The following is a 25045-nucleotide window of genomic DNA, read 5'->3' as shown; positions in this document are numbered from 1 at the left end:
GGGGCTCAAACCCACGAACTGTGAGATAATGACCTGAGCCGAAGTCGAAGTTTAACTGACTGAGCCCAGGCGCCCCAGTTTGACATTTTTGTAAGATTAAGTCTTCCTTTCCAAGAGAGAACCAGGCCAGTACTTTTTAATAAATAGTATATGCTAGATTGGTGCTGCCAGGGCAGCTTGACCTTCGTGGAGTGCCCTCTCCTGTCCTTCCCCATCGTGATTGGTGGGGGACATTCCTGCAAGACGTGGAAGTGGAGCTTCAGCCCCAGAGCAGCAGCTGCCCCTGTCTTACAGAAGTGATACACTCTGTAGGCTTTTCTTTTGACTGTTGAGACTTTGGTCACTTTTGATTTATGTGGGAAATATGTTTTGATTTCTCCTCTTACACTTTTGGCTTAGCAATTAAATTGTAATAAAATATTACTTAGTTGTAGAGTACAAGCTTTATGCTGAGAGTTTCACTCTAACTATATGGCTGGCTTTTTAGAAACACTCAGAACAAGTTGCTAAGCTGCAGAAGCTTCATGAAGAAGAGTTGGCCAGAAAAGAACAGGAACTGACCAAGAAGTTTGAGACCCAAGAAAGGCAGTTTCAGGAGCAAATGAAAATAGCCCTCGTAAGTACCTGTTTTGTTTTTGTCTGGGTAAACTTTGTAGCTTTATAAAGTTGTTATCTCCTCACCCCTAACTTCCAGCTTGAAGTCAGACTACTGGCAGCCTTACTTTTGAGTGTGCCGAGAGGGTAGGACATAGGTAGGAAAGAGGCTGTCAGAGCCTGTTACCTTGGTGTTGTGTGAAATTGTACTAACTAACAAGCTGGCATTAACCAGTTTGTTTGTTTGTATATCAACCTCCTCACCCTGGCAGGAGGCTGTGATGGTGGAGAAGTAAAGGGGACAGTAAGCTCATTGAAGCTGTGAACTAGTGACTGTGACTCAGGAAGAATGTCTAGAAACTCACCAGACTGAGTGTACCAGAACTCAAAGCTCAGAAAGTTTTGTCTGAAGTGCATTTTATTTTTAAGTTTATTTATGTATTTTGAGAGAGAGCACACTATGCATGCACATACATGGGGAAAGGGCAGAGAGAGAGGGAGAGAGAATTCCCAGCAGGCTCCATGCTATTAGCGGGGGCTTGATCTCATAAACCGTGAGATCGTGACCTGAGCTGAGATCAAGAGCCTAATGCTTAACCAACTAAGCCCCCAGGTGTCCCCTGAAATGCATTTTAAAGAAGAAAAAAAGGAAAAAGACCCAAGTAGTTTTCATTTTAAGTAGAATAATTTCAGTAATAATTTTCAATACATGTGATTTTTTAAAAAAATAAAGAAACAACGGACCAAACTAACCAAAATAATATCCAGAGAAACAAAGATAAGGTTTTGGGGAATAGCATAATTTGAAAGTTTATAAGAAAGAAAACTTTTTTTCAAATTGTGAAAAGCCTTATATATAAGGTACCATAAGAAGTATTAATGCCAAAAATGTAGTTTGATTATTTTGTTATGAAATTAGTATCCATAAGACAATGTGTATAATTTAAAAACACTTTTAGTGCAGAAGGATGAGAAATATTTATAATTTTAATCTTTCTGTCACACATTTGTGATTTTTCACTCTCATTTGGATCTGGGGCTCTGAGAATTTCCAGCAGCAGTTATTTTTGAACTGAGTCAGGGAGTTCTTTAATCTCTGGGGCAAACAGGCACATGGATTTAGTGTTGTTGGCTGAGGTTAGGGGTTTCCTCTGTAGTCATGATATGAATATGTAAATGGGTACATACTTGTATTCTTTCTTGGTCCGGAAAGGACATACGTTATTATATAACATAATAATAATAGTTATTATTATTATTACTGTAAGTACATGGGGCTCAAACTCACAACCTCAAGATCAAGAGTCACATGCTCTACTGACTGAGCCAGCCAGGTGCTCCAGTCCAGAAAGGATTTAAGGTAGTTTACAAGAATGCTTAAACTATAACAGGATAGCATGAAAATTAAGAACAAAGTGGGCATAATGAAGCTAGGAATTGTTCTAAAAATTCCTGTCATTAAGATCTACTGTGTGTTTTCATGCTAGAGTAATTGGCCTTTGGGGACACTGGGACTTGAACATTGGCCTTGTTATTTTTATTATTTAAAAAAAATTTTTTTTATATTTGTTTATTTTTGACAGAGAAAGAGAGACAGAGCATGAGCAAGGGCAGGACAGAGAGAGAGGGAGACACAGAATCTGAAGCAGGCTTCAGGCTCTGAGCTGTCAGCACAGAGCCTGACACAGGGCTCGAACTCACAAACCATGAGATCATGGCCTGAGCCGAAGTTGGACGCCTAACCAACTAAGCCACCTAGGCGCCCCAACATTGGCCTTGTTAAAAATTGCGATCTAGAACTGATGTACTCAAGATATATTCTGAGTTGAGAGAGCTGGACAACGATACATATGAAGCGCACGCGCGTGCGCTCGCGCACACACACACACACACACACACACACACACACGCTTGCCGCCTTCCATGCTCCTTTCTACCTAGTTCTTCAAAGAAGTGAACTTTGCGTTGTTAACCAAAGTTCAACAGACTACTAGAATGTCCTCTTATTTTTTTGTTAAGTTTATTTATTTTGAGAGAGAGAGAGAGAGAACAAGTCAGGGAAGGGCAGAGAGAGAAGACGAGAGAATCCCAAGTGGGCCCTCCACTGTCTGTGTAGAGGCAGACAGTGTGTTCAAACTCTCACTGGGAGATCATGACCTGAGCTGAAACCCAGAGTCAAAAACTCAACCAACTGAGCCACCCAGGCGCCCCCTCTTCTTTTTTTTACGGTCATAGAGAGATGCATTTAAAATGTAGTTTATATTAGACAGTATAGTATGTTTAAAATGATATTTTATAGATTCGTTTTAAGTTTATATATTTATTTTGAGAGGGAGAGAAAGAATCCCAAGCAGGCTCTGCAGAGCCTGATGTAGGGATCTAACTCACAAATTGTGAGGTCATGACCTGGGCTGAAATCAAGAGTCAGACACTTAGCTACTGAGCTACCCAGGCACCCCTAAAATGATGTTTTGAAATTGATTAGAAACTACTAGTTTCTTATCCGTCTGCTTGTAATACAGGACAACATCTTTCCTTAGAGCAATGTTTCACCAGAGTGTAGTGAGCTGAAAACACTGCTGCTGGCAACATGATCCCTATGTAATTGGTATGGATAAAGTATTCTTTTTAAAATTTTTTTAATGTTTGTTTATTTTTGAGAGAGAGAGAGATCAAGAGAGGGGTGGAGAGAGAAAGGGAGACACCGAATCTGAAGCAGGCTCCAGGCTCCGAGCTGTCAGCAGAGTCCAACACGGGGCTCAAACTCAAGGACTAATGAGATCATGACCTGAGCTGGAGTCGGACACTTATCCGACTGAACCACCCAAGGCACCCCTAAAATATTCTTAATTGGAATCCAAAGCCACTAAATGTTAAAAGTTCTCTCTAGAGCTTCTCTTTTCAAAACAGTAAACACTTTTTAATATAAATGTTGATGTGTAATAGGGACAATTCATTTCAGGATTGACGGAATGGTAGAGCCCAGGTCATCTGAAAAGAGTTATGAAGGCTTTTATAGATGTTTCCTTGATCTAATCTATTATTCACATGTAATCTTCTGATTTTGATTCGGTTTTCTATGTGGGGTTCCCTAATGAGGTATTTCTCACAAATTATATAAATTTACAACCTCGTTTCTTGGCCTGGAGTTGAAATAATCAAACTCTGGAGTGCAGAGTAGTAGTGACAATTCTTAACCTTAATGTGACCCTTCACATTAAGCCATGTTTTGCAAAACATTTTTAGTAGTGGAAGAATAGCAGATGTAGTGGGGTTACTGGAACAAAATTTTTCCTATCAATATTAATTGTGGCAAATATTGGCCAGACCACACTGGAAAAGACACAGTGCTTTGTTTCTGCAGACAGGGGCATGGGAAGAGAGAGGTGGTGCTATTGCCTACCTCACAGGGCTGGTGTGCAGATCAAATGAAATACATGATTCCTGTGGAAGTGCTTTGGGAATGCTGAAGATTTATGTGGGTCTAAGGTGGTATTGTTTTTGGCCCAGGAAAAAAGTCAGTCGGAATATTTGAAGATCACCCAAGAAAAAGAACAGCAAGAATCTTTGGCCCTGGAAGAGTTAGAGTTGCAGAAGAAAGCAATCCTCACGGAGAGTGAAAATAAACTTCGGGACCTTCAACAAGAAGCAGAGACTTACAGAACTGTAAGTTTAAGTAATATTTCAGTTCCAAAGTTGTGGAATTATTTGTATCTGGAAACTACTGTTGTCTCTCCAGTCAATATAAAGTTGTCAAGAGCTTTTGTTTTACTGGGTTAAATTCACATATACATGCACTTCATTTTTAGATAATCAGGGCTTTTCCCGGGAGTGGTTTTAGTGTTTACTACATACTGCTGCTGACTCTGCCTTGAACTGTCTGTGTTTCTCAGCCCGTCACTCTGATTCTTTGCACTCAGCTTCAGCAGCATCCCTGTCCCATTGCTTACTTGCCCTTGACCTTTAGGAAGTCACCTCACCTTGTAGGCAACACTTGCTCAGGCACCTTCCTGCCATGCTGTGTCGGTCTCCTGCATCCCTCTGTTCTGTGTCCTGGACATAATTCATTCTCTGTTTATGTCACAGTGTAGGCACCCCTAACGTCCTGCTTTTAAAACATTAAGTTCTGGGGGCGCCTGGGTTGCTCAGATGGTTAAGCATCCGACTTTGGCTCAAGTCTTGATCTTGCAGTTTGTGGGTTTGAGCCCTGCGTCAGGCTCTGTGCTGCTAGCACAGAGCCTGCTTGGAATTCTCTCCACCCCCCACTCCCCGCCCCTCCTCTGCTTGCGCCTTCTGTCTCAAATAAACAAACATTAAACAAAATTACCATAGTCCATGCCTGGATAGCTGGACTATGGAATATTTATTTACAAAACAGTTAAGTTTTTCCCAGTTTTCCCATATTCAGATTTATATATATGTGTCAGGGTGCACATTTTTAAGGACCTCTGGCTCTTCCTTCAGTAGTATACATAATGTGTGACCTGTTTATAATAAATTGACACGTTCTTTAGATTTTCTACTTTGGTTTAGGCAGTGAAAGAGTCACACTTCTTTCCCGTAGTTGTAAGCTGAACTTTAATTTCCCATTTCCAACATTTATGTAAGGTGGCATGGTGGAGGGGAATACTCAGGAGGCCTAGATTTTTCCACTTGCTAGCTTCATAAACTAATTATACCTTAATATCTTCACCTGTCACATGGAGAATTGAGTTTGGTCATTCTTAGGACCTTTCCTTCTCTGACATTGCATGGCCCTGTCTTACTTAGCTCTTTTTCCTTTAGAGTCAAGATTGATATTTTCATGAGCTAAGAGTAATCTTTGGTAAAATTTGCATAAGTTCCTTCTTTTTACAAAATATCTTTTAAATAATCATTTTTGAAGTAGAAAACCCAGATACATTATTTATTTTCCAAAATTAAATTATGAAAGTAATAGAATACTATTAGAGGCCTTGAAAAAACACATGGAAAAAAGAAACTTCCTACCAAAAGTCACTATTATCTTCTTTATGATTTATATCTTTTTGACTATCCATTCAGAATATTCTTGAAAACATAGATGGTTGAAATAATTACTCAGGGAGGTAGAAAGAATTTGGAATCTTACATGGTATTAAAATAGAAAATCTTTTCTTTGTTACATGATTTCTAGGAATTGAGCACAGATTAGTTTGTGCTTTCTAGTGTTTGGCATGATATGTAGTTATTTTTCTAAGTTTTAATCTTTAAACAGGTGTAGACATTATGTCATGTGTATCATTGCTCATAAGTAAGTCTGTACTTCAATAAAAATATATCTGTTTTTATTAACAGAGAATTCTTGAATTGGAAAGTTCTTTGGAAAAAAGCTTAAAAGAAAGCAAAACTCAATCAGAAGATTTAGCTATCCATTTGGAAGCAGAAAAAAATAAGCACAATAAAGAAATTACAATCATGGTTGAAAAACACAAGACAGAACTGGAAAGCCTGCAGCATCAGCAGGGAACTCTTTGGACTGAAAAACTCCAAGTCTTAAAGCAGCAGCATCAGGCTGAAATGGAAAAACTTAGAGAAAAGTATGAACAAGAGAAAGAAACATTGTTGAAAGACAAAGAGCATGTCTTCCAGGCCCACATAAAAGAGATGAATGAGAAGACTTTAGAAAAGCTTGATGTGAAGCAAACAGAACTGGAATCACTGACTTCTGAGCTGTCAGAAGTGTTAGAAGCCCGTGACAAGCTGGAAGAGGCACTCTCTGTACTAAAGGGCCAAGCAGATAAAGTAAAGCAGGAACTAGAGGCCAAGCTAGATGAACAGAAAAGTCATCACGAGCAGCAAGTTGACAGTATCATTAAAGAACAAGAGAGGTCTATCCAGAGAATGGAGAAGGCATTAAAAGATGAAATTAATCAACTTGGTCTTCTTCTGAAGGAAAAGGACCAGCATTTGAAAGAGCACCAGGCTCGTGTGGAAAACTTGGAGGCAGATATTAAGAGGTCTGAAGAGGAACTCCTGCAGGCATCTGCTAAGCTGGCTCTGTTTCAGTCGCAGCAGAGTACCACACACGAGCAGACCAGGGCATCCCAGGAGCAGTTGGCTCAGCTGCAGGAGAAGTTGTTGGGCTTGGAAACAGAAAGAGTTCTTCTTACTAAACAGGTAGCCGAAGTTGAAGCACAGAAGAATGATGTCTGTGCTGAGTTAGACACTCACAAGATCCAGGTGCAGGACTTAATGCAGCAGCTTGAAGTGCAGAAAAGTGAAATGGAAGAAAAAGTGCAATCTTTAACCCAGCTCTACGAGTCCCAACTTAGAGATACTAGCACAGAACAGGCACAGACTAAGCAAATCTTGATAGAAAAGGAAAATGTAATTTTACAGATGAGGGAAGGGCAGAGCAAAGAAATTGAAACTCTCAAACAGAAATTATCAGCCAAGGAGGACAGTATTAGTATTTTACATGAGGAATATGAAACCAAATTTAAAAATCAAGAAAAAAAGATGGAAAAAATTAAGCAGAAAGCAAAAGAGATGCAAGAAACGTTAAAGAAGAAATTACTGGATCAGGAAGCCAAACTTAAAAAAGAGCTTGAAAATACCGTCCTGGAGCTTAGTCAGAAAGAAAAACAGTTCAATGCCAAAATTTTGGAAATGGCACAGGCTAAGTCCGCTGGAATTAGCGACGCAGTGTCGAGACTGGAAACAAACCAAAAGGAGCAAATCGAAAGTCTCACTGAGCTGCATAGACGAGAACTCAGCGATGTCGTATCTGTCTGGGAAAAGAAACTTAATCAGCAAGCTGAGGAGCTGCAGGAAAAATATGAAATCCAATTACAGGAAAAAGAACAGGAGGTAGCAGAACTGAAGCAAAAGATCCTCCGATGCGGGTGTGAAAAAGAAGAGATGAACAAGGAACTGGTGTGGCTGAAGGAAGAAGGCGTTAGGCAGGACACCGTGTTAAAGGGGTTACAGGAACAGTTATACCAGAAGTCTGCTCACATGAATTCTCTCTCACAAAATGAAACTAAACTAAGAGCACAACTTGAAAAGCTGGAGGTTGACTTGAATCGTTCTCTGGAGGAAAATACTTCTCTTCAAGAGCATATAGTTGAACTGGAGAAACTGGCAGAAAAAGATAAGCTGAAGGTTTCTGAGTTGACTGACAAGTTGAAAGCCACTGATGAGGAATTCCAGAGTTTGAAATCTTCACGTGAAAAAAGTATGAAAAGCCTAGAAGACAAAAGCTTGGAATTCAAAAAACTATCTGAGGAACTAGCAGTTCAGCTGGATATTTACTCTAAGAAAACTGAGGCCTTGTTACAAAGTAAAACAGATGAGCTAATCAGCAGCAGTAGTAGTAAAATTAATGCCATTCTCTCTAGAATTTCCCACTGTCAGCACCACACAACAAAAGTTAAGGAGGCGCTACTGATTAAAACTTGCAAAGCTTCTGAATTAGAAGCACAGTTTAGACAGCTAACAGAAGAGCAGAATGAACTAAATAGTTCCTTTCAACAAGCTACCCATCAATTAGAAGAAAAAGAAAGTCAAATTAGGAGCCTGAAGGCTGATATTGAAGGTCTTGTAATGGAAAAAGAAGCCTTACAGAAGGAAGGAGGCAGTCAGCAGCAGGCTGCCTCTGAAAAGGAGTCTTGTATCACGCAGTTGAAGAAAGAGTTATCTGAAAACATCAATGCTGTCACACTGATGAAAGAAGAGCTTAAAGAAAAGAAATCTGAGATCAGCAGTCTTAGTAAACAACTAACCGATTTGAACACTGAGCTTCAGAACAGCGTCAGCCTCACGGAAAAAGAAGCAGCCATTGCATCACTAAGTAAGCAATACGATGAACAGCAACGTGACTTGCTGGACCAGGTACAGAACTTATCTTTGAAAGTTGAGACTCTGAGTAAAGAGAAAATCTCTGCTCTTGAACAGGTAGATCACCTGTCCAGCAAATTCTCCGAATGGAAGAAAAAAGCACAGTCAAAATTTATACAGTATCAAAATACTATCAAAGAATTGCAGATGCAGCTTGAGTTAAAAACAAAGGAAGCCAGTGAAAGGGCTGAGCAGGTAAACGTCTTGAAGGAGGACCTTGATCAGCAGAACGAAAGATTCGTATGTTTAAAGGGCGAAATGGAAGAAAAGAAGAGCAAGCTGGAGAAAAAAGAGTGTAATTTAGAAAGTGAGTTAAAAGCTCAAAAGGCAAGAATTGTCGAATTAGAGGAGCATCTTGCTCAGAAGACAACTGAAATTGAGTCCTTAAATGAAGTTCTCAGCAAACACAATGAGCAAAAGGACACCGAACGAAAAGAGATGCTTCACAAGCTTCAGCACCTTCAAGAGTTAGGAGAAGAAAAGGACAGCAGAGTTAAAGAAGCTGAAGAAAAAGTCTTAAGACTTGAAAAGCAAGTGTCTTCCATGACATCTGTACTTGAAACCAAGGAGAAAGAATTGGAACATGTGAATGCAAGTGTGAAGGGCAGAGAAGAGGAATTAAGGGTACTGCTGGAAGATAGACTTGAGTTAGAGAGTGCTGCAAAACTGGCAGAACTGAAGAAAAAAGCCGAACAAAAAATTGCTGCCATCAAGAAGCAGTTGTTATCTCAAATGGAAGAGAAGGAGCGGCAGTATAAACAAGATGCAGAAAGCCATTTGGATGCGCTGAATACAAAATTGCAGGAGAGAGAGCGAGAAATTCAGGCCTTGGAAGAAAAGCTTAAATCAGTGGAAGGTTCACCACAGTCAGAAGCATCAGTTATACCCAGGTCAGCAAAAACTGCGGCAGCCTGTGCTGAGCACAAAAAGCCAGATCTCCAAGGCTGTCTGCAGAAGGCATGTGAAGAAAAAATCACTGTTTTACAAACACGTCTGATGGAAAAAGAAAAGCTGTTGCAAAGGCTAGAGCAGGAAAAGGAAGAGACGGTTTCCTCTCATTCTGAAATGCAGTGCAGGTACCAGGAGCTCCTAGTAAAGATAGGACAGGCGGACACAAAGCAGCATGAGGATCAAGCTATGATAAGTCGTCTTCAGGAGGAACTTGAAGAGAGAAGCAAGAAATATTCCTTGATAGCACCCCATCATGTGGAGGAAGAGGGAGGTAAAAATAACATAGGGGCCAATCAAAACTTGGAAAATGTGGTTGATGATGTCCAGAAAATTCTCCAGGAGAAGGAACTGACCTGTCAAATCTTGGAGCAAAAGATAAAAGAGCTGGATTCCTGCTTAGCAAGAGAGAGGGAAGGTCATAGACTGGAAATGGAAGAGTTGACCTCAAAATTTGAAAAATTACAGGCTTTACAGCAGCAGATAGATGGAAAAAATAAACCCACAGAAGTTTTGGAAGAAAGTGCTGCAGAAAAGTCCAAATCTCATGGAGTCCCACCCACATTGCCTGGTAACATGGAGGCCCAGCACAATGACCTGGAATTTAAATTAGCAGGGGCAGAGCAGGAGAAGGAGAAGCTCGGCAAGGAGATCGTAAAGTTGCAGAAAGATCTGCGAATGTTACGGAAGGAGCATCAGCAAGAATTGGACATCATGAAGAAAGAATATGAACAAGAAATGGAAGAGAAAATCAAGTAAGCTTTTCAGCATGCATGTTTATAAGACCGTTCTCTTTAACCAACTCCCTTTTAAATTTCACCTACACAAGCTATGAAACATAAATCGAATAAATTAAATGCTGAGGAGAAATAAAAACACCTTAAGGCAAGAAGCAGCGTTATTTCATGTCTGTTCAGAGGGGGAAAAAAACCCTTTCTTACGTATAAGATTATGCTTATTAGGTATATATCCCAGTAAACACTCTTTTCATTTTCTTTTTAGTATTAGCATTATTATATAACATAGACGTGTGTGATGAACATTTTTTTTTAATCTTTTTTTTTTTCTAGGAGAGAGAGGCAGCGTGAGCAGGGGAGGGTCAGAGAGAGAGGGAGTCACAGACTGAAACAGGCTCCAGGCTCTGAGCTGGCAGTCAGCACAGAGCCCGACATGGGGAATCGAACCTACGAACCGCGAGATCATGACCTAAGCGAAAGTCAGACACTTAACCGACTAAGCCACCCAGGCGCCCCGATGAACATTTTTTTTAATGTTTATTTATTTTTGAGAGAGAGCGAGCAAGCAAGTGCAAGTTGGGGTGGGGCAGAGAGAGAGGGAGACACATCATCGGAAGCAGGCTCCAGGCTCTGAGCTGTCAGCACAGAGCCTGATGGGGGGCTTGGACTCACAAACTATGAGATCATGAGCAGAGCTGATTGGATGCTTAACCGACCGAGACACCCAGGCGCCTTAGTCTATGATGAAAGTTTTAAGTGGAAAAGAAAAATTCTTAAATGCCCAGGACTGTTGTCTAGAGATTATCCTAGTTCACGTACCCTCCCGGTCTCCCGTTTCTGGACGTGCACGCGTGCACACGTGCACCTTTAAACGTGTTTTTGCACCAGTGAGATCTTACTATGTGGGCCGTCCTGAAGACTAGGTGACGATTTACAGCTTATTTTGTGTTTGGCAACTGTTAGCTCTTTATATTTTTGTTACACAGACAGGAGCAGGAAGATCTTGAGTTGAAGCACAATTCCACACTAAAACAGCTGATGAGGGAGTTCCATACACAGCTGGCGCAGAAGGAACAGGAGCTGGAAATGACCATAAAAGAAACCATTGGTAAGTCATAGTTTAAATTCAGTAAAGAACAAGTCAGAATCAGCAGAAATGATTTATAATTTACTCTTAACTGTTTTCACACTGTGCTGAGTGCTTTAAGTAATTAAACTGGAGAGAAAAATGATTCCTACCCAAGAAGGTCCCCTAACGGGAACGTGTAGTGCCTGGCTGCGGCTCGCCTTGTGGAGAGGAGGAGCGGGTGGAAGGCCCTGAAACGTTTATAAAGACATTTCTGCTCTGTGAGAGAGTATATGTGACCAACTGGTTTTTAGCAAATTTTATTTGGAACTAAAATGGGATATAGATGTTAATTCTTCCTTGATGTGTTTTCTTGTTTGTGTGTCCCTTTTTTATATTGTAGATAAAGCCCAGGAAGTGGAAGCTGAACTTTTGGAAAGCCATCAAGAAGAGACAAGTCAGTTATATAAAAAAATTGCAGAGAAGGAAGATGATTTACAAAGAACAGCCAAAAGATATGAAGAAATCCTTGATGTACTTTATTTTCTTTCTCTCTTTTGAAATTTAACTGTAATAGATTTCATGGTGGTGCTAAAGATTGGGCTGTCAGATTCCTTGTTTTTCTAGTGCAGAGGCTCAGTAGGGTCCAAGTTTAATATTTGCACTCTTTGCAAATTTGTAAGGAGCCTGATTGATTTCTGCCAGGATCGTAGTTTCCTGATCAGATTCTGCTAACCTGGCAGTTCAGTCTGCTTGGCAGGTGTGGAACAGGGGGAAGAAAGGGCTCTCTCCTATTCTTTCTCTCAGAGTCAGACCAAACTGTAAGAGAACCAGACTAAGAACTGAGAGCTTGCACTTGGGTGAAGTCTAAGTAGTGGGACAGTTTGTGTGTGTGTGAGAGTGTGGCCACCCAGCTGGGATCTTTCCAGGAGGGCCAGCTAACTTTACTCCATCCCAAACCAGTTTACATAGTTTTTGTTGCTTTCAAGGGATAAAAAAGATGGGGGAAAAAATGGAACATATCGGCTAAATCTTTTATATTTAGTGGAAGGTTGGTTCAATGTATCTATTCTATGGGTGGTAGGTGGGCATTGTCATTTTTGTATGTCAAGATAAGCCACGAATGCCAGTGAGTATTTTGGACTCGAGAAATTTTTCAAATGTAGCACCATGTAAATTACGCTCTGTTGGGATGTAGATTCCTTAGTTACTCCAAGCCTTATTTCACTCTATGCCGGGAACCATTTGATGCCTAAGAGCGTATAAATCAGAGCACCATGCCTCAGCAGGCTATGGCAGCAGGAGAAGTCTGAGCCAGGAACAGATCTAATAATAATTGTTTTATATGCAATTGAAAAGGCTGAAATTCCAGTAAAAGGCACATACATAGAAATGCCACCTTTGTATAATTTTTGAACTTGTGATCTTATTAATGAAAAGGTTTGAATAATTTCACATTTTCTTATACTTTCATAGAGTATAAATGTGCAGAGCTTTAAGAAACACTATTGTTTCTTGAATGCTTAGAGAATGTTGGAATTGGAAGGTACATTAAAGTTAGTTTAGCTTCATCTTTTTTTTTTTTTTTTTTTTTGCAGAAGGAAAAGCAAGTTCAACATAGTTAAATGATTTCCCTAAAGCTTCCCAGTGAGTGGGAGAGCACTAACCCTTCATTAGCTTCATGTATTTATGAAGACTTCTCTCTAAGAAGGGAATTTAGGGGAGGGCAGTAGTTATTTATCATGGATAAGTAAGTCAGTGAGCCTCATTTGCAGGGGACGAACAGTGTCCTAGCTAGTTCCCTTTTGCTAACTACTTCTCTGTCTCTGGACGTATGGGGTAGCAGATGAAAGACTTTCTAGGGTCATGACTTACCTCCGTAGATAGAGGGGTGAGGAAACAGGGAGGCAGGTAACAGAAGTTCCTTTTTGAAAATCTGCTGGAGTTGGACTCTTCTCCAAAACCCCTTCCTGGGCCTCACCCTGGCACTATTCATTAGAAATACAGTGCAGGCCACAAATGTGAGCCATACATGTAATAGAACATTTCCTAGAATCCACATTAGGAAAGAGAAACAGGTGAGCTTAATTTTTTTTCTTCTTATTCAAATTCTAGTTAACATACAGTGTAAAATTAGTTTCAGGTGTACAATGTAGTGATTCAGCAGTTCTATACAACGCCCTGTGCTCATCACAAGTGCACTCCTTAACCCCCACCATCACCTATTTCACCCATTCCCTACCCCCTCCCCTCTGGTAACCATCAGTTCTCTATAGTTAAGAGCCTGTTTCTTGGTTTGTCTCACTCTCGATCTCTCCCCCCACCCCCCCGCCCCTTTGCTCGTTTTTTTCTTAAATTCCACAGATGAATGAAACCATATGGTATTTGTTTTTCTTCTGACTTACTAGGTGAATTTATTTATTTTTTATTTTTTTAATGTTAATTCTTGAGAGAGAGAGCAGGAATTTGAGAAGGTCAGAGAGGCCTTCAGAGAGGGAGACACAGAATCTGAAGCAGGCTCCAGGCTCTGAGTTGTCAGCACAGAGCCCGACGCAGGGCTCAAACTCCCGAACCAGGAGATCGTGACCTGAGCCAAAGGTGGACCCTTAACTGTCTGAGCCACACAGGCACTCCTAGGTGAATTTAATTTTAATAGTAATATGTTAACCCCATTATATCCCAAATATTATCATTTCAGTATGTGGTCAGTATAAAAATTATATATGTCTTTATTTCTTTGGGATGCAGTGTCTTTTTATATTTGCAGCCCGCATCAGTTTGGATTAGCTGCATTTCCAGGGCTCATAGCCACAGTTTTGGGTGGCTTGTGACTACTGTATTCGGTAGTGTGGCCTCAGACTTGTCAACTGCCAGGTCTAGGGCTGACTTTGTGATAGATAGGCAGTCCTCCCCATCTGAACACTCCAAATACACACTCCATCTTGAAGAATTTCTTTTAAAAAATACAGATATTACTAAAAGAGATATTAGCAGTTCTCATCAAATACCATATTCCTTTAATTCTGAGTCATATTCTCTACCCTTCTCCCATTTTAAAATTTCCAGAATTAGAGTTTTACATGGGGTTTGTATATTTTACATAGTGGTGTGTTTTCAGCCTCTGAAATGATGACTTGTCTGAATGATGATGTTGTAGAGTGACGTATTGGTGTCATCCATTAAAACAGTTTTGTGACTTGTTAATAGCAAAGTGGAGCACAGAGACATTTTCATTTTCCTGATTTTACTATCTTAGGTAACATTCCTACTATTCTCTTCTACATTTGAAGATGCTGGGAACTTTTGTCATCCTTGAGTCATACCTTCTATCATTCTCAGCCCCTCACACATATGATATGCATCATCACCATACGTTTTAGGACAGGTAATCTACTTATGTTCCCTGATTCACTGGGCAGAGAAATCCTCTGTCTCCCTTTAATTGTATACCTCCAGCACAATACCTGACATATAGTAGACTCTCAGGACATAGATTTTCGTTGAGCCATACTGCGTGTTCATAACTCCACTGCTGTTGCCACATTCTGGCTGCCATCTTTCATTTGGTCTGGTCTGTTGTGTTAATTTCACAACTGATCTCTTTGCTGCTGGTCTTTTTTCTAAGATCTATATCTCTTCCTGTCAGAGTTCTTTTCTATTTTGGAATGAGGATGTGATCATCCCACTTCTCCTCCAAAATACCTTCAATGGCTTCCCATTGTCCCAGTGATACCTCATCCAGTTCAGTCTGTGTTATAGAGGAGCTCAATGTTAGCAGTTCTTCACCATATTTTACTTTGGTGGTGCTTTTTCTGTGTGCCTAAAGAACACTTTCTCAAGCTTTGTGAATTAGTGCAGCTATTACCATCTCTCAAATTTTGGCTTTAAAAAATAAGCTTTAAATTTAACTTTTACTTAGAAAAAAATTTGAATCAATCTTTGCACACAGTTTAAAGATCAAAATAATATTAGAAAGTATAATTAGAAAATATAATGAAAGCCTATTCCTGTTCTCTGTTCTATATATAACTTGCCCCCCTCTCTCTCCATGGGTAACCATTCTTTTCTCTTTTTTTTAAAGTTTTCTTAAATTTAGTTTTGAGAGAGAAAGTGAATGATCAGAGGAGGGCCAGAGAGAGAGCATCCCAAGCAGGCTTTACACTAACAGTGCAGAGCCCAATGTGGGACTTGAACCCACGAACCATGAGATCATGACCTGAACTGAATATAAGAGTCAGATGCATAACCAACTGAGCCACCCAGAAGCCCCACCATTCTTTTCTTTTTTATAAATTTATTTAAGTAAACAAACCCAAACCAAAACAGTGCATCCATTTTTCCCACTCACCATCCCTGCCTCTGGAACCCACCGATCTGTTCTCTGTATCTGAGTTTGGTTTTGTTATGCATTTTTCTGATGATTAATGATGGAGAGCATTTTTTCATGAGCCTGTTGGCTATCTGCATATCTTTGGGAAAAAAATGAGTCTTCTGCCTATTTTTTAATTGGAATGTTTTTCTTTTTGCTGTTGAGTTATATGAATTCCTTATATATTTTGTATATTGGCCCCTTATCAGATATTAGCCCTTGTCAACCTATCAGATCAAATATTTCCTTTCATTTTTTAGGTTGCCTTTCCATTTTCTTGATGGCTCCCTTCTCTGTGCAGAAACTTTACAGTTCCATATAGTGCCACTGGTTTACTTTTGCGATTGTCATTTTGCTTTTGGTGTCGGGTTCAAAGATTATCACCAACACCTGTGTCACGGAGCTTACTGCCTACGTTTCTTCTGGGGGTTTTATGTTTTTAGGTCTTACGTTCACGTTTTTGATCTATTTTGAGTTAATCTTTTGTATAAGGTGGTAGTCCCGTTTCATTCTTCTGCATGTGGCTGTCCAGTTTTCCCAACACAATTTATTGAAGAGACTAGCCTTTCCCCTGTTGAATGTTCGTGGCTCCTTTGTTGTGAATTAGGTGACCGTGTGCATAGGGTTATTCCTGGGCTCTACCCTCTTCCACTGATCTCTGTGTCCGTTTTTATGCCAATACTATACTGTCTTAATTACTGTAGCTTTACAATATAGTTTGAAATTAGGGAGCATGATGCCACCTGCTTTGTTCTTCTTTCTCACAATTGCTTTGGCTATTTGGGGTCTTTCATGGTTCCAGACACATTTTAGATTTATTTGTCCTAGTTCTGTGAAAAACGCCATTGGAATTTTAAAAGAGATCACCTTGAATTTATAGATTGCTTTGAGTAGTATGGACATTTAACAATATTAATTCTAACAATCCAGAGGTACAGAATATCTTTACATTTTTTAATGTATTTTTCAGTTTCTTTCATCGCTGTCTCATAGTTTTCAGGGCACAGGTCTTCCAGCTCCTTGGTTAAATTTATTCCTATAAATTTTATTGTTTTGATGCAATTGTGAATGGGATTGTTTTATTAATTTTCTTTCTGATAGTTTATTAGTGTATACAAATGCAACAGATTTCATGTAGTGATTTTGTATCCTACAGCTTAATTTGTTTATCGGTTCTAACAGGTTTTTGCTGGGGTCTTTAGGATTTTCTGTATGTAATATGTAATCTGCAAATAGTAAACAGTTTTACTTCTTCCTTTCCTCCTTTCCAATTTGGATGCCTTTTATTCATTTTTCTTGCCTAATTTCTCTGGCTAGGACTTCCAATACTATGTTGAATAAAAGTGGTGAGAGTGGGCATCCTTGTCTTGTTCCTGATCTGAGAGGAGAAGCTTATAGCCTTTCACCATGAAGCATGATGTTAGCTCTGGACTTGTCATATTTGGCCTTTGTTATGTTGAGACACATTCCCTCTCGACCCACTTTGTTGAGAGTTTTTGTTATAAATGGATGTTGAATTTTGTCAAATGCTATTTTGTCATCTATTGAGATAATCATCTGATTTCTATCCTTCATATTGTTCTGTGTATCACACTGATTGATTTGCAGATGTTTGCAAAGATTTGCAAAGAAGCATCCTTGCATCCCTGGAATAAATCCCACTTGATCATGGTATATGATCCTTTAAATGTATTGCTGAATTTGATTTGCTAATAATATGTTGTTGAGGACTTTTCCATTTATGTTCATTAGTGTACTGGCCTGTAATTTTTGTGTATGTGTGTGGTGTCTTTGTCTGGTTTTGGTATCAGGGTAATGCTGGCCTATTAAAATGTGTTTGGAAAAGTTCTTTCTTCTGTTTTTTTTTTTGGGGGGGGGAAGAATTTAAGAAATATTAGTATTAATTCTTCTTTGAATGTTCAGTACAATTCACCAGTGAAGCTGTCTGGTCCTGAACTTTTGCTTATAGGGAGGTTTTTGATGACTGATTCAATCTCATTACCAGTAATTGGTCTGTTCAGATTTTTCTACTTCATCATGATTTAGTGTTGGTAGGTTATATGTTTCTGGGAATTTATCCATTTCTGCTAGGTTGTCCAATTTGTTAACATGTAATTTTTCATTGTAGTGTCAATGATTCTTGTATTTCTATGAAACCAGTTGTGACTTCTCTTTGATTTCTGATTGCAATTATTTGATTTCTCCCCCCCGCCCCCGGAAGGTCTAGATAAAGTTTTGTCAATTTTGTGTATCATTTTAGAGAAACCAGCTCTTAGTTTCATTGATCAATTTTGTATTTTGTTTTTAGTCTTTAGATCATTTATTTCTGCTCCAGTGTGTTCTTTCCTTTCTTCTGCTAACTTTCAGCTTCATTGATTCTAGTTCTTGAGGTTTGTGTAAAGTTAGGTTGTTTATTTGAGAATTTTCATGTTTCTTGAGGTGTAGGTATCTATCATAATGACTTCCCTCAGAACTGCTTTTGCTGCCATCCTATAAATTTAGTATTTTCTATTTCCATTTTTATTTGTCTCAAGATTTTTTTCTTTTGATTTCTACTTTGACCCATTGGTTATTTAGTAGCATGTTGTTAAATCTCCACAAATTTGTGAATTTTCCAGTTTTCTTTGTGTGTGCTTTTAAAATTTTTTTTATTTGAGTACAGTTGACATACAATGTTACATTATTTTCGGGTGTACAACATAGTGATTCAACATCTCTATATGTTATGCTGCACTCACCATAAGTGTAACTACCATCTGTCAACATACAATGCTATTTCAGTATCATTGACTGTATTCCCTGGGCTATGCCTTCCAGTTTTCTTTGTGTAATTAATTTCTGGTTTAATATTGTTGTGGTTGGAAAAGATGGTTGATAGAGTTCATCCTCTAACTTTATTAAGACTTGCTTTGTGGCCTAACATATGATCTATCTTGGAAAATGTTTCATGTGCACTTGAGAAGAATGTATATTCTCTTGTTTTTGGAATGGATATTCTGTATATTTCTGTGAAGTTCATTTGGTCTAATATGTCACTTGAGGCTATTATTTCCTTATTGATTTCCTTTCCAGATGATCTATCCATTGATGTAAGTGGGGTTTATAGTTCCTCACTATTATTGTATTGCCGTTACTCCCTTGAGGTCTGTTAATATTTGCTTTATGTATTTAGGTGTGCATATGTTGGGTACATAAATATTTGTAAGTGTTTTGTCTTTTTTGTGGAGTTGACCCTTTCATCACTATGTAATAATCCTTCTTTGTCTCTGATTTGTCTTTGTTTTAAAGTCTTATTTTGTCTGGTAATCTACCCTGGCTTTTGGTTTTTGTTGTTTATGTTTGGATGGAATATCTTTTCTCATCCTTTTACTTTTGGTATGTGTGTGTGTCCTTACATCTAAAGTGAGTCTCTTGGGGTGCCTAGGCAGCTCAGTCAGTTAAGCATCCAACTAGATTTTGGCTTAGGTCATGATCTCATAGTTAGTGAGTTCAAGCCCCACATTGGGTTCTGCGTTGACAGTGCAGAGCCTGCTTGGGATTCATTCTCTCTCTCTCTCTCTCTTTCCCTTCCTCCCCCTCCATACCCCCCCCACCTCACTTGCTTTCTATCTCTCTCTTTCAAAAATAAATAAACTCAAAGAAAAAAATAAAGTGAGACTCTTGCAGGCAACATATAGATGGTTCTTGTTTTTAATGTATTCGGGCATTCTTAGTCTTCTGATTGGAAAATTTAGTCCATTTACATTTAAAGTAAATCTTGATAATTATATGCTTATTGCCATTTTGTTCATTGTTTTCTGGCTGTTTTTGTACTTACTTTCTGTTCCCTGCTGATTTTCCTGTTCTCTTTCTTTATAGTTTGATGACTTTCTTTGGTGGTATGTTTATATTTATCTTTTGTATATTTACTATAGGTTTTGCTTCATGGTTACCATGAGGCTTACATAAAACCACTTATAACAGTGTTTTAAGTTCATAATGTAAGCTTGATCCTATTGTAAAGCTCAACATTATAATCACTCCTTGACATTTTTGTTTTTGATGTTACATTCTACATCTTTTTTTTAATGTTTATTTTTGAGAGAGAGAGCACAAATAGGGGAGTGGCAGAGAGAGAGAGAGAGAAGATCTGAAGCAGACTCTGCACTGACAGCAGCAAGCCCAGTGTGGGACTTAAACTCACATGTCATCATGACCTGAGCTGAAGTCGGGTGCTGAACCAACTGAGCCATCCCGGCACCCCTCATTCTATGTCTTTTTATCTTGTGTATCTCTTTATTCATTATTATAACCATAATAATTTATACTGTTGTCTTTTAACTTCAAACTAGCTTTATAAGTGATTATACAGTAGATGAACCAGCCACCTCTCTGAGTCTTGAAGGATTAGCCTTATGTAGGAGATGAATCTTATTATTCAACTCTGCCTGAGTTTTTGATTGTGTCTTAATCCTTTGTGCTGGTCTGAGCAGCCTATTATATTTTTTAATAGTTCCCAATAGTTGAGGAAGTACTAAAACCTGTCAGTATTTCAAAAGGGAGGATTTCAGCACCTGGATTCACGCTGACTGGAAGCCCAACCCTCAGGCATCAGGTTTTAAAAGTATGTAAACTGGGGCGCCTGAGTGGCTCAGTCGGTTAAGCATCCGACTTTGGCCCAGGTTATGATCTCACAGTTCATGGGTTCAAGCTCCACATCGGGCTCACTGCTGATAGCTTAAAGCCTGGAACCTTCTTCAAATTCTGTGTCTTTCTCTCTCTCTGCCCCTCTCCTGCTCATACTCTGTTTCTCAAAAATAAATAAACGTTAATTTAAAAATTTTTTAAAAATTAAATAAAAGTATACAAACATATACAGTCCTCTGGGACTGTAAGCAAGTGTAAGCCCTGCTGGTCACCAGAGGTAGGCAATCTGGAGGTGTACCCTGGGCGGCAGTCCCAAAAATCAGGGTTCCGAATGAGTGTATAAGCCCTTTTCTGGGTGATACTAGCAAGCTAGAGCAAGGCAGAGGGAAGGGGAGCACCATGATGATACCCACAGCCTGTGTTCCTTGAGAGCAGCTCCACACAGGCCACCAGATGTGAGCCAGACCTGAAGTCTCCACCTCAGGCCAGAGCTCCAGGACAAGCAAAGAGGCATCCCTCACAGTAAGATTTCAGGGTGTACTTTAGTCCACTGTCTGTGCAGTGCCTTTGGGCTGGTAGTCTGCCAAGAACCATCTCTCCAATTGCCATAGTCCCCTGGGATCCACAAATGCAAGCTGTCCCAGCCACCAGGGCCTGGTGATCAAGGGGTGTCCCTTGGGCAGTAGTGGCAAAAACCAAGCCACCAGACATGTCTCCTCTAGGAGACAGGTGTTCTGGAGTGTGGCGGAGAGTGAGCTCAAAGATGGCTCAAGGAAAAGATTACATTCTGCCCTTACGTGCTTGTTTAAGCAGAAGACTTCTCCTTAGGCCACAGTCATGATGATGAGCCAGTAGTCCTCCTTCACAGAAACTCTGAACTCCTGGGTCTGTTGCCTCTTGCTGTGCCCTTCGGGTGGTAGCTACTTAAGAACTTTTTCCTGTACATTTCTGAAGGATCTGTGACCAATGTCCAGAACCAGGAAATGTAGCAGTGCTCTGTGGCAGCAGCTGTAAAAATTGGGACACCAGATGAGGATCCTTTCTGGGTGACACTGACTATTACAGTCCCCTGAGACTAGGTACTCGATCTCCCCTGACCTCAAGAGCAGTGTGGTCAGGTGTCCCCTAGCTTGGCAGGTGCAAAAAATCCAGGCACCAGATGCGTGTAAAAGCTCCCTTCTGGGAGAGACTGGTGCTCTGGAACATGTCAAAGGGAGCATGCAAAAACAGCACCTGCCAGTCTGTGTCCCCAGACAGTGTTCTAGCAGGCCCCTAGACGTGTGTGTTAAATTAGATGTCTGCCCTTCAGGCAGATGCTTTAATGTAAGCAAGTGAGTCTCCTTCACTATAAGTCTGGATGCAGTTGTCTGCCTATGAGCTGGGCCCTGGGATGGGTATGAGTCCAGGTACCTTGGTGAGTCCTTTAAGAGTGGTTCCTCAGATCACTGCAGTTTTGTGGGTCTCGGGATGTGAGCCCTCTTGGTTTTCAAAGTTAGATGTATTGGGGGATTGTCTCTCAAGTGTATGTCTAAAAGTTGGGATGCCAGTGGATTTCAAACCCCTCCGTCGTCAGGGAGAGTCGGGCTTTGAGTTTCTTCCCAGCTGCGGGTTGCAACACCAGCAATGGGACTTGAGCGAGGTTGTATCTCAGCCCCTTCTATCCACCGCGGTGCGGTTTTCTCCCCACCTGCCTGATGTGGGGTCATCACTCAGCCAGGCTTTTGTTTTTTGTTTTTCTAAGAGGAAATGGTTTCATGTGTAGCTGTAGACTCAGTGCAGCTCTGGGAAGAGGTGAGTTCAGGATCTTCCCATGTCACCATCTTGAACCAGAAATCAATGATTAGTTTGTTTCATAATGTTCTGGTGTTTTCTTTTTTTAAATATTTTTTATTTATTTCTAGGAGAGAGAGAGAGAGACAGCATGAGCAGGGGAGGGTCAGAGGGAGAGGGAGTCACAGACTGAAACAGGCTCCAGGCTCTGAGCTGGCAGTCAGCACAGAGCCTGACGCGGGGCTCGAACCCACGAACCGTGAGATCATGACCTAAGCGAAAGTCGGACGCTTAACCGACTAAGCCACCCAGGCGCCCCCCGGTATTTTCTTATGTAAACAGAAACAAAAATGAAATGTGTTCTTATTTTTTCCCTTTTCTACCCAGAAGTTTGCTTTTTGAAAAAAAAAATTTTTTTTTTTTTTTGCATCATACCGTTTTCCCTTACAGTTGTTTTTGAACTCCTTAAATAGAATTAATTGCATCTGTGTTCTTTTGGTACTCATCTGTATTCATTACTTCACTTAAAACATGTAACTTTTGTCATACATACATATGTGTGTAGGAAAATATTAATGTATCTGTCCTTTCTCCTAGATTATAAGCATTTGGCGGGGAGGGTTTTGTTATTCATTTCTAGTCTGGAGGACCTAGCCCATACTTGGCACATACCAGATACTTGGTGAATTTGAAAGAGGAGACATGTGGTACGGCAGGCAAGAATCCGTTTGGGAAGAGGGAGTGATGACATCTCAAAGGAAGAATTGAGTACTCACATAAGTGAGCTTCAGTCATAGCCTAGTCCCAACTCCAAGCAGTCCCACTGGGAGGAAATAGCTTGGCTGCATGAGACAAAACTGGTTTCCTTTTGACATGGACTATGTTTTAGTGATTTGATTTTGGCATAATAACTAATCTTTCAAACATAATTTCCACGATATGCAATAATGGTCCATTTAATGAGTTTTTTTGTTTTTACTTTGAAATAAACAGTACTTTTGGGGGTTTGTTTTTTGTTGTTGTTTTTTTGTTTTGTTTTTTTTTGCCTTCTCCAAGAGACTAGAAAGCTTTTATAAAGGAATTTACAAAATTGTTTCTTTTTTTTGTAATTTTTTATTTTAATGTTTTATTTATTTCTAGGATAGAGAGAGAGAGACAGCATGAGCAGGGGAGAGTCAGAGAGAGAGGGAGTCACAGACTGAAACAGACTCCAGGCTCTGTGCTGGCAGTCAGCACAGAGCCCGACGCGGGGCTCGAACCCACGAACCGCGAGATCATGACCTAAGCGAAAGTCGGACGCTTAACCGACTAAGCCACCCAGGCGCCCCAACAAAATTGTTTCTTAAAGTAGAATAATACAAATGGGATTCTTTTCCTAATTCTTAGAGGGCTTGCTGTAGATTGATGTCCCACAGCTGTCAAAGGAAATGTCAGACATAGCTAATTGTCATATTAAAATCTGGGCCCAACTGAATAAGTAGCTCAAGAGGTGATCCTTTCAAAGGTGCCTAAACCACATTGACGTAGATGTCCACACCGGATATGCCATGGTAGAATAAAAAAGGTAAACCAAGACCGTGGGCAATAACATTGACAAGAGTGTGCAGTTGCTGGTGTTTTAGGGGTGGAGCCCAGGTTCAGATGAGCCTCAGTGGGGAGATGTCTAAGGGGGCTGGTTACTAGCTAGCTCTGCTTATGTTTCTTGGAGGGGTTCATCCTTTTTCATGACAAGTGGCATTTAAAAGTAAATTTTCCAAGTGTCCCCATGGTTCATTGCCTTCTTTTGTTCCAGGAGGTCTATTTCTTTTTGTTTGTTTTTGAGGATGATGATCCTGTCAAGTCAGCATCTGTTAAGTCAGACCCATTTGTTGCTGCTTTTCCTGTTTAGTTTCTTACTTAGGAAACACTTATCCTGTCCTCATTACTCAAATCTGATCAATATTCCAATTCCAAGTGTTCTTTTGGCACAAAGATTATTGCAAGGTTTATAAGAGCAAGAAGAGGTCTGGACTGCTCTGTACAATAAGTCAGGCAGTTATCAAGACAAATGAAGAAATGGAGAATGGACAGTTGCCTTTACGAGGCAATCAAAACAGAAGAGAGAATGATTTGAATACCAAATTTTCTAGGTAGTATTTTTGGACCAATAGGTCACATATACTTTTTGGTCTTTATCTGGCTTTTTGTTTTGTTTTGTTTTGGGGTTTTTTGTTTTGTTTTGTTTTGTTTTGAAAGTTCAGGGCAATGGAGACATTGCATGGTTACTAATATGTTGGACAATAGCTAATTTTTTTAAATAGACTTTAGTTGAACATTTTAGCCCAAAGAACCACTGGTGTTATTTGGAGGCACATGTATAGATGTGCAGGTATACTGAACCAGGACAAAGAATCATTTCTTGATTTTCACAGCTTATCCAAAGGGCTGGGGAAAACCTTCACAACTTCTTGTGATCAGTACCTTACTAGCTGGTTGAGCAGTGCTGTACCTAAAACTATCTACTAGTTTATAATTCTTTTAGGTTTATTTATTTGAGAGAGAGAGAGAGCAAAGTGTAGGAAGGGCAGAGAGGAGAGACAGAATCTGAAGCAGGCTCCACACCATCATAAGTACGTATGTTTGTTTGTTTGTTTGTTTGTTTGAGAGAAAGGAAGAGAGCATGAGCAGGGGAAGGGCAGGGCAGAGAGAGAGAATCCCAAGCAGGCTCCACGCTGTCAGTGCAGAGCCCAGCTCATGGCTTGAACTCACAAACCATGAGATCATGACCTGAGCCAAGATCAAGAGTTGGATGCTTAACCAACTGCGCCACTGAGGCACCCATCTACTAGTTTATGTTAACGGCTATTTTCTGGAAATCAAATCCTAATATGGAAGAGTGCAGAGTCCTAACACACAGGCTCTGTGTCCAAGTTCCGTCACCACACAGGCAAACACCTGCTAGTTGTTCAAGCCTAAGAACCCTAGCTTAAGGGGAAAGAAACTGTTCAATGGGCTTTATGGGTGGGGACAGAGAGGGAACAGTGATATTGTAGGAGTAGCGAGCTTGGTGTTTAAAGTGGGACATGAAAGATGTTT

General features: G+C 40.0%; 1 protein-coding gene across 6 annotated transcripts in view; it reads left to right on the top strand.

Moving 5' to 3' along the window:
* The window catches only part of GOLGA4 (golgin A4), a 128948-nt gene that overhangs the window by 69781 nt on the left and 34122 nt on the right, over positions 1-25045 (top strand). For all 6 annotated transcript variants that reach the window (XM_039237203.1, XM_039237201.1, XM_039237204.1 and 3 more), the window contains 5 exons: positions 488-616; positions 4105-4260; positions 5911-10157; positions 11126-11247; positions 11609-11739. In XM_039237203.1, the coding sequence (XP_039093134.1) occupies positions 488-616; positions 4105-4260; positions 5911-10157; positions 11126-11247; positions 11609-11739 (4785 nt within the window). The remainder of the gene's footprint in view (positions 1-487; positions 617-4104; positions 4261-5910; positions 10158-11125; positions 11248-11608; positions 11740-25045) is intronic.

This window comes from Hyaena hyaena, unplaced genomic scaffold, assembly GCF_003009895.1.
Source record: "Hyaena hyaena isolate Hyena2069 unplaced genomic scaffold, ASM300989v1 scaffold_121, whole genome shotgun sequence".
NCBI lineage: Eukaryota > Metazoa > Chordata > Mammalia > Carnivora > Hyaenidae > Hyaena > Hyaena hyaena.
The sequence above is the reverse complement of the archived record's forward strand: the minus strand, read 5'-3'. Positions and strand labels throughout refer to the sequence as shown.